We start from the raw sequence: 16,988 nt of genomic DNA on the forward strand, positions 1-16,988 counted from the left end.
GCTAGTCAGCAATGTGTGTAAATAGCTAATGTATATAGACTGTGTAGTAGAAGAAATGGTGTAATAGTGTGTTAATAGTACATTATTGTATACTTTTTATGTGATGTTGCATCTCAAACAAAGATTAAAAACAAAAAAAGCAAGTGGAAGGCAGAACACATAGTACAAAAAGCAATGTAATGTGTTGATTTTTGCATTTTGCCCCCTCAAATACAGTACTGTCTGACTACATCAGGGGTAGGCGGGGGGAGGTAAGTACTGTAGGTATACCGTTTACACAGCCTACCCATCCCTTTACCTTGTGCATCAGTTGGCAATGCAAATTATGGAGCACTGGCACTCTACACCTGTGTTTAGCACCTAACAAAGTATTTTAAGCCAGTGTGTGGGGCACAGCCAGATCCTGTGCTTAAGGGCTATCTGCATGAGCTGTAAGGGGCACCCTGTTGCATTCTTGAACTCTTTTGCCTGTGTTGTCATTATCGACCTCTTAATACTTGTAAGGACAATAATCGTTTTCAATCAAAACACATAACAGATTAGAAGTTGCCCTAATGGCCCTATCAATTGCTCAAAAGATCAACATAGTTGGTTAGAATGTTGCCTTAGTAGTAATTAAGTTGCAGTCTTCTGATTGATAGCATTTGGCATGCTAAAGGGCTCCTGGAATCAATACTTGGTTGAAATATTTCTGTGTCGGTGAACTGAGTCAGCTTCTTTAATAACTGATTTGAGTTTTTTCTATTCAAGTTTTTTCTTAAATTAGAAAACATTTGAGTTGTGAGTTCATTCGAGGTATAAAGAACATCACAAACCTCTAAAACTTGACCTTTGATAAATAACCCTATTACCTAAAGGAGACTTGCTTGTGTCATATCTTTATCATATACAATGTGTGTATATTTTACATATGTTGTGTTGTGCATCTGAGAATGTTGTGTCATTTACATATTAGATGGTATCAGAAAATAACAGAGGCAAGATTAAAAAAAAACCCTATTTAGCACACACTTGTTAAATGCCTTCCCATTTGACCAAGGACAGTTGAAAAACCAAACCTCCCTGTCTCCATATTGCCTTTCCCACCGTCCATTGTCTTGATTCTTGGATGGACTGCCTGACTCCATTAGATTAATTTAAGGGTCACTGACCAATCAGAATATGAAATATCTACCTACTGTATGGACAGTCTCTATGGTAAAATAATGGTTTAATTAGTCAGAGAGTTCGTGCTGTGAGGACATAGATGCCAGACCTAATGGAAGGATAAGTATCAGGGAGGCAGTGGATTTAGATGTAAAATATACATATTTGCACAGTAGTTTTCTTTGTAAATATTCTTTATACATTCTATGAAGTATTACTTGTTTTGTATATGCATTATTTCTGTAGATATGTGTATAGCTTTTGTAAATAAATAGATGTTCTGATTGAAGTAGCTCTTTCATTAACAAACTCTTATATGTACATGTGTATGAGATTAAATATATATATATTTGCATAAATATATCCTTGGTCAACAAACCCCCTTAATATTACTGGCATGTGAAACTCTGAAGGTTTTACTGAGTCAAAGCAGAGGTCTCCTGTTGTCAGAAATTAATTCAGAACTTTTATATAAAGTTGTGTCCTGTACTGATGTTTTTATGCCAGCAATTTTGCTTGACAGACTATATATATATATATATATATATATATATATATATATATATATATATATATATATATATATATATATATACGTACGTAAGAATGGCTATATAATCCCAGACAAAATGCATACAATCAGATCTGCTTTCTTGCAGCTAGTCTTGTATGTCTTTCTATTCTGTAATCTTCTTATTTGTTCAGGGTTGCACATTACATTTCCCTTGTTTAGAGTAATTCTTTTTAAATAAGCCATACATAATGATATGTTCAATTCACTCAGCACTCAACTCATTTTGTTTATCTGCTAAACTTTGGCATAGATCTCTTGGAATTAAATAGATTAAAAATAAATTAGAAGCCTCTGAATTTGACTTGAATTAATAATCTCAGGGTGGAAAAAACTTCCTGTGAATGTTTCTATTTCTTAGACATCCAGATGGCTGACTATTAGTATGAAACCCATGTCTGACCAATTATATAATATTGTGAACATTATGTCTCATTTATCATGCTGGTTAAGGTGCATAATAATTATGCAGATCACTATGTTTTTGCATGTTGTACTTTGATTTACCAAATTACCTGTAACAACTCACCTCCCTGGTGGCCTAGTGGTGCGGCGGGGAAGCCCGCCACACCGTTGCTCCATGTCCCCTCAGGTGCCAGTTCCTTAGGGCGCGTACGGTGAACCTCTGTGGGATTTAAAGGCGCAGTCACGCTGGTGTGATGACGCCAGCGCGCATTGGTGCGAAATTCAAACACTATTTAAGGGCATTTCTATGTGTGAGTCCTTGCCTGTTATAGGATCTTGTTCCTGAGTTTCCTGGTGCTTCTGTGCTTTTGAGCTTTTGTGATTTTGATTACCTGGTTTGACCCCTGCTGCTTCTGACGATTCTAACTTCTGAAATCCTTACCCTGCCTGGTAAATGACTCTTTTATTCCGTAACCCTTCTGATTGATCTCCTGGTTTGACCCTCGCTTGTACTCTACCTGCCCCAACCCGGCCTGATCTGACTTCGATTTCTGTCTACGCCTTGTACTACGACCTTCTGCCCAAAAGACTTTGGGGCAAATTCACTAAGCACCGAAGCGCCTAACGCTAGCGTCAATTCGCTAGCGTTGGGCATTTTCGTTACTTCGCAAATTCACTAACAAATGCTGGCGTAACTTCGCTAGTGTTACTTCGCCCTTACGGACGTAACTACGCAAATTCACTAACATGCGCATTGTACTGAACGCTACCTTTTACGCTAGACTTCCTTCGTCACCTCAGACCAGGCGAAGCGCAATAGAGTAGATAGGGATTGCTTCAGAAAAAGTTAAAATTTTTTCTAAGCCCCAAAAAACGCTGGTTTTTTTCTATATTATGGGTGATAGGCTGAAAAAGATCTAAATTTTTTGGGGGGCTCCCCTCCTTCACCCCTACATTTCCTAACTCATGGCAACTTAACTATACAGTGGCCACATGTGTAGGGCAAAATAAACATTTTATTTGATGTTTTGAAGGTTTCCCAGGCATTTGTAGTGCTGCTACATATTCCTCCATTGAAATTTGAATTTGGCACCGTATGCAAATTAACCATCGCTAGCGTAACTTCACTTCGCTTAGCGAATCAACGCTAGCGCAACTTCGCAACCTTACGCTACCCCTGAGCGCAACTTCGGATTTTAGTGAATTAGCGAAACTACGCCTGGCGAAGTGTGGCGAAGTGCGGCGAAGTTACACCTGGCGCAACTACGAATCTTAGTGAATTTGTCCCTAGGAGTGATAGAGAGGTTATTTAGTTGAGCAGCTAAAGGCTCCGCCGAGGATATTAGAGGGATTAAGATCCCAGGGTATTACTGACCCGGAGTAGGGACTAAAGTGTTGAGACTAGGGATGATAGGAATTCCCCTAGACTGCCACTGAAAGAGATCCTGAAAACTGGGCAATACCCCTCACAAGCTGCAACTCTCTCTGCTGTATATTCCCTGGCCTGCAGGGATTCAGCCTATACTGGTTCTGTGAGTATATGCTACCTTTATGCTGTCTGATTGTTCTAAGCTCCATTGTGCATATGTGCTATGTTTAATAAAGACAGTTCATTGTTTAAGCGTTAAAGAACTACTGGCGCCCATCATTTGTGCTATTGCACCTGGTTACAGTTGCACTACACCCTGCCTCCACCTCTCTGTGAGGGCTTACCCCTGAGAGAGAGGGCCTCATATGTGGTATAACTACACACTGATAGTAGCTTAAACTGACTACAGTAAAGTCATTTTATTATAGCGCTACACTAGCAAGATCCAATTTATTTAATGCTGTAGCTATTTTATTACATCTCTGTGTCATAATCTATACAGTAACTGTATTACATTACAGTACAGTACTGAACAAAATTTAGGTGGGATGACCTACTGACAATGGGCCAGTTGAGAATTCTTGATAAAAATAAATGGCCTTCAACTTTAATAACAACTATGCAGTTTTATTTGCAACACAGAGTAGCATGGCACTAGTTGATATCTATACAACATTTCAGGGAGGTTTGAAACTTTTCCCTTCGTGAGTCGCAAGTTGAGGAGTCCCCTTTCCATAATGCCAACTAGTTGCACAGTCTGTTGCATGTCTTATAACTAATCAGCTTTGTAGAAAATGTTTAAAATGTATGTGAACAAAACTGATAAAGCTCTTCAGTATATTCTGGATATTCTGGATGCAGAATTTTTCAGATTTTTAGTTTGCCAGTAGCTTAAGACAATTAGGTTGCATTAGATGCATACAGTCTGTTAAGTAATCAATCATCCTTTCATTTATTTTGTTGGGTGATCAGTGGCTTTATGAATTTCTAAGACCACACATATTTTATCTTTTATTCATTTATTTATTTAGAAAATATTTGATAGGATTTTCAAGTTAAACAAGTGATAACAGTATGACAGCAAATTATGCAGATGAAGAAAGACTTCTTGTAATCGATACAATGGCATGGTATTATTAAAATATCTTTTATTCAGACATCTAACTGTTTCAGACCCATTAACCTAGGTTTGAACAACTCCACCAACTTTTTACCTGGAAAACAAAGATAAAGAGGGTCATTTTAAAATAGCCTGGACGTTCAGTTCCCCTACTGGAGTGAACAAAGTCACCTGAAGATTAATGACCTGTAAAGTCTAAGCTGTTTAAATTAATGCTACTTATTACAAGCATGGCTGTGAGACAAAGAAAAGTCATACACTGGTACACTACCTCCCACTAATAGGTTTGGGAAGTTTAGTTTATTAAGTCTAAGCACTTTCTATCTTTCTTGAAAAGATTTAGAAGCTTTAGACTATGATGTATGTGTGTGAAATACCAAAACCAAGCTAGTGATGATTGCTGCTGGTGGTTCTTGTATAATATTTATGACTATTGCCTATTTTCTAGAAAATGCACTGTTTTGTTTTAAATCACTGGATTTTTAAAGGAGAACTAAAGCCTATAAAAAGTAGGCTACCCATTATATTGTGAGCTTCTTAACTACTCAAAGACAACCACAACCATTTTATGTTTCAGAAGACTCCCAGTATCTTCCCATAATCTGTCCTGCTGATTCACATCACATGATGTAGGCTACTGTCATTTGCTTGTGCTGAGGTGCAGAGTTTAATGCTACCATCTGTTTTCCCAAAAAATTACATGCCTGCCATCTGACCAATTTAAGTACAACATAACATAGTATAGCAGAACTTCTCAGCCGTGAAAATGAAATGCCTCCCATATGATACTATGCCTGCATTGAGACAAAAGAGAAACCCTACACAAGGGATTTTGATCTGTATGCAGAGCTTCAATATGCCATCAATTTACAATAAATCATATGTCTCCTGTTTGACCAATGAAATTGCACCACTCCATAGTTTCTACTGAGCAGCAAAAACACTTCAATCATTTTAGATCTTGGGGTTTCTAAGGATATGAAAAGCCCACATAATAACATAACCAATATGTAACTATTCACACTGAGCTAAATAATGTCTCTAAGTATACCTCCATTGTGTTTTGCAGTAATGTTCTGTATATTTTGGGAAGGCTATAGAATGTGGTCCAGAATACATTGGTTGAAACAAAAATTCATAACCAGATTGAGAAATACCTCCTTGTATCAGTAAATGACTTAATTACAAAAAATGTCATTGCTATTAAAAGCTCTGTAAAAGAGGTAAATCAATAAAAAAGCTGTATATAGACAACACTGTCTGAATGTGCTTAATGATATACCCATAAAGCACTGCCCTTTATTAACCTGAAGAAGTCAAATGGATTTCTACTGCATACACTTTAGCAGCAATAACTGCACTTTCGCCAACCCCCATGAACAAAGTCAAACATAATATGCATGTCCTAGATATCCTAGACATACTAAGGAGAATGCAGCTGTGTTACCATATATTCTTACTCTCTAGTGCACATATTTTGGGTCCTAAGCCCCACAGCTAGAAAATTGGGAAATTATTGCCAATAAATTGTTTATTGGTTGTTGCTAAGCTGGTGCTATATACAAAAGAGTTTAGTTACTGATCAAGTAAATTGGTAAAAAAAATGTAAAATAATTCAGTAGTAACTGAAGCATTCAAAAACCATACATTTAAACACATATACTGTAGAATAGCATGTAGCATATAACAGAAATCCATTATTCATAAAGCTCCGAATTATGGGAAGACCATCTCTCATAGACTTCATTATAATCAAATATTAAAATTTTTTAAAAATGATTTCCTTTTTTCTGTAATAACAAAGCAGTATCTTGTACTTGATCCCAACTACGATATAATGCTGATTGAATGCAAAACAATCGTATTGGGTTTAATTAATGTTTACATGATATTTTAATAGACCTAGAGTATGGAGGCCCAAATTACAGAAATTTAGAAAATCCCAGGTCTCGAGCATTCTGGATAACAGGTCCCATGCCTGTAGAATGCAAATTCCAAAACTGAACATTTTCTTTCTTTGTCTTTTACAGATCCACCAGCAGTTGAACCACTATTCCAAGAAATACGACAAGGATTGGGCCATAGCGTGACAATGAACTGCAGAGTACTGAGAGCATATCCCACACGGGTCTTAATGTATGAATGGCGGCTGGGGAATAAGTTGCTAGAAAAAGGACAATTTGACTCTCAAGATTTTACAGAGTTAACTGTAAATATTCTTGCCAAGGAGCATTATGGGACATACAACTGTAGCATTATTAATGAAGCTGGATCTGGTCGGTGCAGTTTTCTCATAACAGGTGCTTAAATTTACTCTTTAGAAACCTGATAATCTGATTGTCTGAGGAATTCACAATAAGGGGCAGATGTATCAAGGGTCAAATTTTGAATTCAATTTTTTTTATGGCCAAAACTGTCAAATTCAACTAGGGAGTTTTCCAAATTCAATTCCAGTTTTTAAAAAAATTTGAATTAGATTTTTGAGATTTTTCATACTCTGGCTCTTTAAGAACTTGAATTTGACTATTCACTACCTAAAACCTTCCAAATTGCTGTACAAGTCAATGGGAGACGTCCAGGGATAAATTTGGTAATGTTTGCAGCCTTCCTGACATTGAGTTTTTTTCAGAGAAAATTCGAGTTTTTGGGTCGATCCTATTCCCCCGACTTTTAAATATTGAATTTTAATGATAAATTTCGGATGGTCGAATTTCGATTTCATGGGAGTTTAAAAAAACTCACATGAATTCGAAGTTCGACCCTTGATAAATCTGAACCTTAATGTAGGGTTGCTTAATTACCTGTATTGAAATAGAGAATAATTGGGGTTTAACTAATGAAAATAAAGCAATAGAAAGGGTCACTTTTTAAAAAAGATACAGAGCTCAGTGGTACAATGGACTTTTAAAGGGATACTGCCATGGGACTTTTCAAAACACATCAGTAAATAGTGCTGCTCCAGCAGAATTCTGCACTGAAATCCGTTTCTCAAAAGAGCAAACAGATTTTTTTATATATTTAATATTTTCAATTTCCCAGCTGCCCCAGTCATGTGACTTGTGCTAAGATCTAAGAACAGCCTTCAATAGTAAAATCCAGGTCCCACTGCAACACATTCAGTTACATTGAGTAGGAGAAACAACATAGAGGTAGAGTAGTCAGCACAACTTCTTACACCTTTCCTTCTTATACTATAGTGCAGGTTCCCCAGTGGCCACTTTCCACCAGCAATTGTAATGGTGATTGTAATTGAACAGCACTACTCAATCTTTTTGAATTAAAATTGCCTTTATTGCAGACTTCTGGGCATCACAGCAACGTTTCAGGCCTCAAATGGCCTTTTATCAAGCTGACGAAAAACAACAGCCTGCAAGAAAGCAGTTTCATCCTAAAGTGCTGGCTCTTCCTGACAGCACATGACCAGGCAAAATTACCTGATATGGCTGCCTACACACCAATATTAAAACTTAAAAAAAATACACTTGCTTATTCAGGAATTAAATTTTATATTGTAGAATTAATTATTTGCAGTGTAATTAGTGTGATTTAGAAATAAAAACAAAATCATAAAAATCAAGTCAGAATAGCTTTTGGGTAAATAACATTTTTAATTGATTTTAGTTTTTTGCAGTTTGACTTGTGCATTCTTTGATAAAAAAGCCAAATGTATTGTAAGGTATTACAACTATGACAATGTTATCTGTCTCTAGGAATTTTTTGATGAACTGAATGACACAGCTTACTGATAGTGATGGGTGCTGTCTAAAAAATGGATGCAGGCGGCAAAAACTAGACGCCGGCGCTGTTTTGTGAATTATTCGCCGTTTCGCGAATTTTTCGCCGTTTCGCGAATTTCACAGGAAATTCGCAAATCCCCAAATTCGCCCATCACTACTTACTGACAACCCAGATCCCAATTTTCTGTAATCTGGTTCAGACTTACTTTATTTTATCATTTTAAATAAAGGCAGGCTTATACAAGGATTTTAGAGCTGCATCCCCAGCAGAAGGAGTTTTATAATTCCCCCTTTACTCACAAAACTCCCGACCTATCCAAATTAGGCAACACTAGCGCAACTTTGCTTCGCTTGGTGCAGTAACGCTAGCGCAACTTCACCAGTTTGCCGCCCTGCATGCAACTTTGGATTTTAGTGAATTAGCGTTGTCCTGTCGAATCTATGCCTGGCGAAGTGTTGCACTGTGAGTGAAGCTGTTGTTGGCGAATTTTCGGAGGTTAGTGAATTTGCCCCATTATACCATGATGTTGCAAAAAGCCCAAATCCAAAAATACATCATCTCAGACCTGTTGAGGTCATGTATAAGTCAATGGGAGATGTCCCTTTTCCAATTTGAAGATATTGTGGTTTGTGCTGGGCAGCGCTGATTCTGGGGCTGCTGCCACCTGAGGCAGCAGTCCAGATGCTGTCCCCTCCTCTCCAGCTCCACTCTTAAAAATCAGCGTCGGAGCGGGTCAAAAGGGGGGCAGCATCGCAAGTGCATTGAGACGGAAGTTCGGCGCTTAAAGTTACAAGAGGAGGCTTTTTGCCGCCCCTTGTAACTGGCCACTCGCTGCCACCTGAGACAAGGTTCTCACCTTGCCTCATGGCAAGAGCAGCCCTGGTGCTAGGTTTAGCCCGATAATCTGAAAAATTCTGGATTTTTGGGCAAAATCAAAAAAAATTGAGCGATTCAGGACAAGTCAGGAAAAAAATCATACGATTCGGGTTTCCTCTGGATTTTATTGTGTTTTTTCCCAATCTGATTTATTCGAGTTATTATATTAATAAATTAGGCAAATGGGGCATGTGTGTTTGGTCAAACTTTTTTAATATTAATTATGAGATATATTCCGATTTTTTTTTTTACAATTCTTTATTTATATTATTTTGAACAACATTAAAGGGGAAAGGGGGTACAAAAGGCAAGAAAGGGAAGGGTTTGGGGTAGGGAATATAATTGCATAAACCAAAAAAAAAAAAGAAGACAAAAGATAGAAAATCCATATTTAAATATATGTCTTAAATAAGGATTTGTGGCCCAGCAGTATAGTTAATTACAGCTTTGAAATGCCCTAATAATAGCTCTGTAACCCGTAGAAGTTTCATCTCTTATTTGATAGACACCTACTTTCAAAACACCTGTCCATTCTGTAATTTTATATATGATATCTATGGTTCCCATATATCCCAATATCTGTCTTATATGAGTGATCTCCTCTAATTTCCTATTCTCCTCGACCAAGGTCTTCCAATCATTATGTGTTGGAGGTAATGCTTTATTCCAATTTCTTGGGATCAGAGTTTTTGCTGCATTAATCAGTTGTATGGGAAGTAAGTCTGTCAATAAGCTATTCTTCTCTATTACCATATTGAGCAATATTAGAGGTGAATCTGATTCCTTAACCGTTATGCCAGTGACTATTTTTATGACATTTAAAACCCTTTGCCAAAATGGTTTTATCTTGGGACAAGTGAGCCAGATATGGGCATGTGTACCTCTATCCTGGTCGCATCTCCACCACTTGTCCGAACTGTTTGGATACATTTTCTTTAATTTTACCACTGTGTAGTGCCACCTAGTGTATCGTTTATAATTCATTTCTCTAGTTCTCATCGCGCAAGAGGTTCTATGAATTAAAGCCAGAGACCTCTCCCACAGAGACAACGGGATTATGCAGTTAAGTTCTCTTTCCCATTCTTTCTGTGCAAGATGTCCTGAGAGAACACTGTTATCTAGTAATAATCCATAAAGCCTCGAAATAGGTTTAGTAATAGCTTCCGCTAGTTCAAACATATTTTCCCATACTGTCATCGGTCTACTCCAGTCTGCTTCCTTTAACTTTTGGATATAACAGGTTATTTGATTGTAATTCCAGCTATCTAGTGGACGAGCCTCCCACCTTTTTTGTAGATCAGCAAGCAGGATCACTTTATTACAGCTTATAAAGTCAGTTATTTTTGTAGGTCTGCCCAAACTGAACTGCCATCTCTTAAATAACCCCGATTCTAGACAAGGCTTAAACAATAAATTATTAACCAGTGGCTGAAGTATATAGGGAAATTTAATAAGAGAGCTTTTATCCCTAGTACTAAACTAGACTTTAAACGACGGCCCAATTAATGGGTGTTCCATAACCCTTTTCGGGACCTCTCCTGGTCTTGACCACAAATAGCTCGTTAATGGTATATCCACTATGGATCTTTCTAACTCTTTAGTCTTTGCTTTTAGTTTGGTACGCCCATGCATTTATACAGATTAGGTTATTGACAGATAGTACCTATGGGCATCAGGAAGAGCTACTCCACCCCTGTCCTTGGGTAAAACCAGCACCTTGTGTTGTATTCTGGGGGGCTTCTCTGACCAAACAAATTTATTTAACAGAGTTTTCATATAATATACCATATAATCTTCTTCATATAATATACCAGTTTTGGCATTAGTACCATCTTTATAGCCTGAATTCTACCCATCCAGGATAGATTTAATTTTTTCCATGACTCTATTGTTTATTGCATATAATTGATTACAGGACCATAGTTGATTTGGTATGATTCACCCAGTTGGGCTGTAATCTTTATACCAAGATAGCTTATATAGTCTTTTGTCCATCTAAAAGGAAAACTGTGTTCCAATGTGTTCTTTATAGTATTTATGTTTATATTAAGAATTTCTGATTTGGTTTAGTTCACCTTAAAATTTGACATTACATCATATTGCTCGATCAGTCGAAGAAGGTTGGGGAGAGATCTTATAGGATTTGTTATAAACATTAACAGATCGAAAGCAGCAATTTTATATTCCTTATTTTCCACCTTAATTCCTGAAATATTGGGATCCAACCTTATATGGGATAACAGAATCTCCATCACCATGACAAAAAGTAAGGGAGACAGAGGGCATCCTTGTCTGGTACCATAGTGTATATAAATCGGAGACGATAATGATCCATTAACGCTAACTCTTGCATAAGGTTCTTGATATAAAGCTAGTATACATTATATTATACCTGCTCCAAGACCAAACCCTTTCATTACCTGTTCCAAGAAGGCCCAGGACACCCTATCAAATGCCTTCTCGGCATCTGTTGTAAATAGTAATGCGGGATATTTACATTTTTTAGCTAGATGGATTAATTATATTACTTTATATACATTGATATATTCAGATTTTAGTAAATAACCCTCTTAATGTTCTGTTATTTAACTTTCTAACTTACCTGTTGAATGGACAGCTCATTGTACACAATGCTTGAGATCTGGGGTTTTCTGGATAAGGGATATTTTCATCATATGGAGCAACATGCTTAATATCTAGTAAAAAAACATTTAACAATCAAACCAACATTTTGCATCTGCATTGATTCATGCTAGCTTAGTTACCATTGATTACAGGGTACTTTTGTAATACAGAGAAAAAATAAAGAACTCTGGGAAATGGCATTCCCACATTTCAGAGTTTTTGAAAAAAAAAAAAAGCTTTTTGCATCCCTTATCCAGCAACCAGTGTTTTTTATTTTATTTACATGAGTATTTCTTTCTAGAAGGTAAAGAAAATCTTATTTTAATGCACTAGGTACTGCAGCAATGCCGTGGCACTGCATAATACCATGCAGAGTGCTGTAGCTCTACTGTATATAATTAGCAAAATACATTATAAATACCATTGACAAAAAGCATGTTATATGAGCTTCTCAGATAAATGGGTAACGCCAACACAAGCACGTGAGGACTTTTTTGATAAGTAAATAGTTCATTTTATTGTTTTTTCATTTTATAAATGTTCACTGTTTTAAAGCCTGTGAATGTTTACAATGAACCAGAAAAAAGTTCATCATTCTGCTGAAACAACATTACCAGCCAGCACTGAATATATCATACAGGCAGACAATAAAAATACAAACTGCAGAAATGCATTAGGCAAAGCAGAATTGAAGACATTTATCCTTTGAAAATTGGATTTTTAAGGGTCACTCTTTAATTATATTTTATGACACACCATTATTTGGATTCATTTGTTTCTGCTGTAATTTGCAACGTAGCATGAGGAGTGAAAAGGAAGGGAGCGGTTTAGCATGAGAAGCAATAAATTGAGAGTAATTAGAAGATAAATTGATGTTACATGTGGATAACAGCAGAAACTGTAGATCTACAGGAAATGTGTAAAAGTAATGGGATTAACAGCTGCAGCCCTTGTGAGTTTAACTTGCTCTGTTTGCCAACAAAGCAAATATATAATAAAAAAAGAGAAAGGCAAGTCAAGAATTATTGTAAGAGAAGACACAGTAAAGGTATTATATAAGTCAGGGTTACTATAAGCTCATATAGTGCAGTAGATAGTATAATAACTTGTGAATAATGTTGATTACATTATTTGAAACACTTAGAGGGACAACATCAATAGAATATTTGTTCCTGCTACTACTTGTAGTCTGAGCAAAAGCAGATAGTTGGAAAAAATGTTATCACAGTGTGAAAAATGTTACGTTGCCTTTGCAATTGGTGAAGGGGATATATTTCTTATCACTCAGATTGCTTTTGTTTTTCTTTCCCTTCTCTCTAAAAGCAGCAATCCTGCAACACAGGATATCTATATAATAGAGCACAGTTTCACAGATAGCACAGGCTCAACTTACAGTTCTGCAGACTTGAGAGACATTAATAAGAAGTTGTTGGGCTAAAAAAAACTGAGCAGAGAAAGGATAAATGAAAGCACCATAGTTATAAAAAACGAAAGTTCTCTTATTCCGACTGCATAAAAATAATCTTTAAAAAAAGTAAGGCATTATGTAGCAGTGCGTAGATACTCTACTGTTTTCCCACAATGAAGCACAGAACACAAATCCTGACATTTAAAAAAGTCTTCATGAAATCCTCTGCTTGGGCACTAATGGACAGTGAAAGTCTAAATGGAGCAAACTTGTCTAGTGTAAAGCAAATGTGCAGTTTAATAAACCACCTTTTTTATATAAAACACCAGACATCACATATTTCTAGCTGCAATTAGGAATAAGCAAAATGTCAGTCATTTAAAAGACTTCATGTAAAATGCTTAAATTGTGTATTTTGACAATTAACTTAATTCACTTTTTAAGCTAATTACAGTTTTCATATACAATTCAACCGGAACTGAAATGTCTAATACTAGATACCCGTGAATGATATTTCCCTGGATTAGCACAGGGTAATATTATGTCATATTTATGCATCGCAAAAAATATAATTATTCCCCACCCTAGAACACAGACTCAGGGAAGGGATGTATTAAATGCTGATCTGATTATGTTAACTGTAATGTTGAAATAAGTATACATGGCCACTTGAATGTGGATCAGGGCTATGCATTTCAACCACCTTTAAAGGAGAACTAAAGAATAAAAACAATATGGTTAGAGATGTTATATGCTAAAGTTACAGCACCTATTCAAAGGTTTAACATTTTGGAGAACATTAAAGATCCAGTTCTTAAGGCTGTACACAGAAGTTCCCCTTTGAGTATCATATGCTGCCATGTAACAGGAACCTGAATTCATTTCTAATCAGCTGTGTATTGTGAATTTTATATTGCATATACTGAATATTGTATATTGTCAGTCCCTTAACTCAGGTATCTGACAACAATCCAGAGTTGTCAATCAACAGAAAAAAGAAGAGCTAATGGGAGAATACTCAGAGTCACAGATTTTTACTGTTAAAGGGATGCAGTTGATGCTGGGCTGCCACCGAAGCCCACAATATAATATGTAGCATAACTACACAGATTGTTTGTTGAGCTTTAGTTTTGCTTTAACATCAATGTAAGATGATTTCACAGGGTAGAGTGATTAGAGTGGGAACACTGCATATGAATCAGACCTCATCTTCTCCATCTATTTCCCTGAAATCTTTTCCTCTTTTATATTTCAAAAACTCTATAAAACGGTATTTCAAAAAAGAGTTTGCATAAAGAAGCTTTGCAAAGAGTTAAATACATATCCCTTTTTATCCTTCAAAACACTCTTTAGTCATTTTAGATAAAAGCATTAGAAAATGTATTTAAAACAAAATACCCTGCAAGGAACACTTCTTGCACAAATACTTAAGGGCATGATTTGGGAAGACGTATTATGAGCTTGAAAAGTTTAGAACTTTAATTTCGACATTAGAGCATCTTTCAGTTGTTTTTATAGGCTGTCTCCGCAGACTGACAAGACAGGGAAGGATTATAAACACTGCCTTCAGCATTACCACTTTAGAGCTGATCAGAACGTGTATGTTAGTCTCCTTGTCAGGAGTCGCACTAACTGTGTAATGCTACAGGCCATTTTAATATGCTAAATAAGGACATGTTTTAAGAAGAAAGTAATGTTCCCTTTGATCTTGAGTTTAATTCAGATATTTGGGTCAACTGAAGGTTAGGCAAAGTTAAAAATATATTTTCATTATTTATGCTAAGATGGTTTTGAAAATATAAAGGAACTCTCTTGCATTGATGATGATTCCTACTTTGAAGGATTGGATTTCCCCTTACCCCTGACTGTGAGTTCTACTGAATCAGAAATTAGTAGTAAAAGTGAACAGAAAACTGGAATGACTCTAAATTTTAGTCTGCCTCAGTCTCTTAATTAATGCAGACTAATAGTGGAAGTTATAGTTTGGCCACATAAATACCCATATGCCATATACCAGTTATACTGTACACTAGTTGGAGCTACAAAAAAGACAAATACTTCAAGTTTAACTTTGAATTAAAGGCTAAAAAGTATACTGGACTGTAAAATTAAAAAACAAACCGCATCATGTTGTTTGGCACAATTGTTTTTGCAAAAAAAAAAAAAAAGCAATAGATAAAAAAATCTCTCTTTTTTATTGTTAGAGCTGGTCCTGACCCTTGACTTTTAATAAACCCCTACTTGAATTAAATTCCAGTCCAAGGACTGACTTGTTTACAGTATTTCTACTACAGTCAAAATATTATACTGATCTCTATGACATTATTAAAGTATACAAAATCATTAATTATTTTATGTACTCCAGTATACATAGCTCAATGGCATCATACTTCCCCATAATCATTTTATGTAACATACATATTTAAATGTGCCTTATTTGTTATGTGTTTATTTGCAGGGAAGGCTTATCCCCCAGAGTTCTACTATGACACTTATAATCCTCTTTGGCAGAACAAAGCTCAAATTTATTCTTACAAATTACAGTGGACGCAGATGAATCCAGATGCAGTTGATCGTATACTTGCATACCGTCTGGGGATTAGACAGGTGAGAGTTGTTCTTAACTTTGCTAGGCTACATTGTTGTAACACATACCTTTTTTATCATTATACTGAGTCAGCCTGGTAAAAGGAGCTCTTTTTTTGTGGAAAATAAACTGCTCATTAGCAAACACTGGACTGGAAGGGTTTACTTTCATTGGCTATGGAATGTTATCTATTAAAATGTATTAAACCATATTTAACTATTATATAATTTTTTTTTTTTTAAATGAATGTTCTTGTAAGACAGACAACATAACCATTAATCTCAACCAACGTCACTGTTGGAGCTCTATGAGCTTTGTACTGTAGGTGCAAAAGAGTTGTGTCTGACAGCACTGGGTTAAAAAGGGGGACAAGTAATTTTCCCATTTAAGTATTATAATCGGATGCTTCTCATGCACTTTAGAATAATTAGCAATTACATGTTGGTTGGAGTTATAACATATATAGAGCACATTATGCGAAGACAGAATTGTCAAAGGGGTTGTTGACCTTTGAACTAACTTTTAGGGGGTTATTTACTAAACTCTGAATACCCGAAATTTCGGAATCTATTAAAACCAGAGGGCTTAAAATCCCGTATATAAAAACACAGCATCTCAAACCTGTAGAGGTTGCATAAAAGTCAATGGGAACAGTTCCATTGATTTTTGGTTGTGTAGGGATTTCAGCAATTCCACAATGTTTTCAGAGCTTTCGGGTGAAAACTGAGCTTTTCCCACAAAGGTCATTTTTGGGAAAATGTAATAATACATAACCCTAAAAAACCAGAACGGCTTTGATTGGAGTTTGTAGCAACAAATTCTGAGATAAAATCGGAGTTTGATAAATAACCCCCTTAATATGCAGAGAGTGATATTCTGAAACAATTTGCAATTGTTTTTTTATTTTTTATTATTTGTGGTTTTTGAGTCATTTAGCATTTTATTCATTAGCTCTCCAGTTTGCAATTTCAGCAACCTTGTTGCTAGGGTCAAAATTACCCTAGCAACCATTCATTGATTTGAATAAAAGACTGGAACATGAATAGGAGAGGCTCTGGATAGAAAGATGAGTAGTGATGGGCGAATAAATTCGCTAGGCGCGAATTCGCTACGAATTTCCACGTTTCACCACGGAGATGAAAT

General features: G+C 36.2%; 1 protein-coding gene across 2 annotated transcripts in view; it reads left to right on the forward strand.

Annotated features, from left to right (window-relative positions):
- LOC108698967 (MAM domain-containing glycosylphosphatidylinositol anchor protein 2) overlaps positions 1 to 16,988 on the forward strand; it is a 345,565-nt gene that overhangs the window by 284,943 nt on the left and 43,634 nt on the right. For both annotated transcript variants that reach the window (XM_041573045.1, XM_041573044.1), the window contains exons 9-10: positions 6,642 to 6,911; positions 15,717 to 15,865. In XM_041573045.1, coding sequence (XP_041428979.1) covers positions 6,642 to 6,911; positions 15,717 to 15,865 — 419 coding nt within the window. The remainder of the gene's footprint in view (positions 1 to 6,641; positions 6,912 to 15,716; positions 15,866 to 16,988) is intronic.

This window comes from Xenopus laevis, chromosome 8L (assembly GCF_017654675.1).
Source record: "Xenopus laevis strain J_2021 chromosome 8L, Xenopus_laevis_v10.1, whole genome shotgun sequence".
Lineage (NCBI taxonomy): Eukaryota > Metazoa > Chordata > Amphibia > Anura > Pipidae > Xenopus > Xenopus laevis.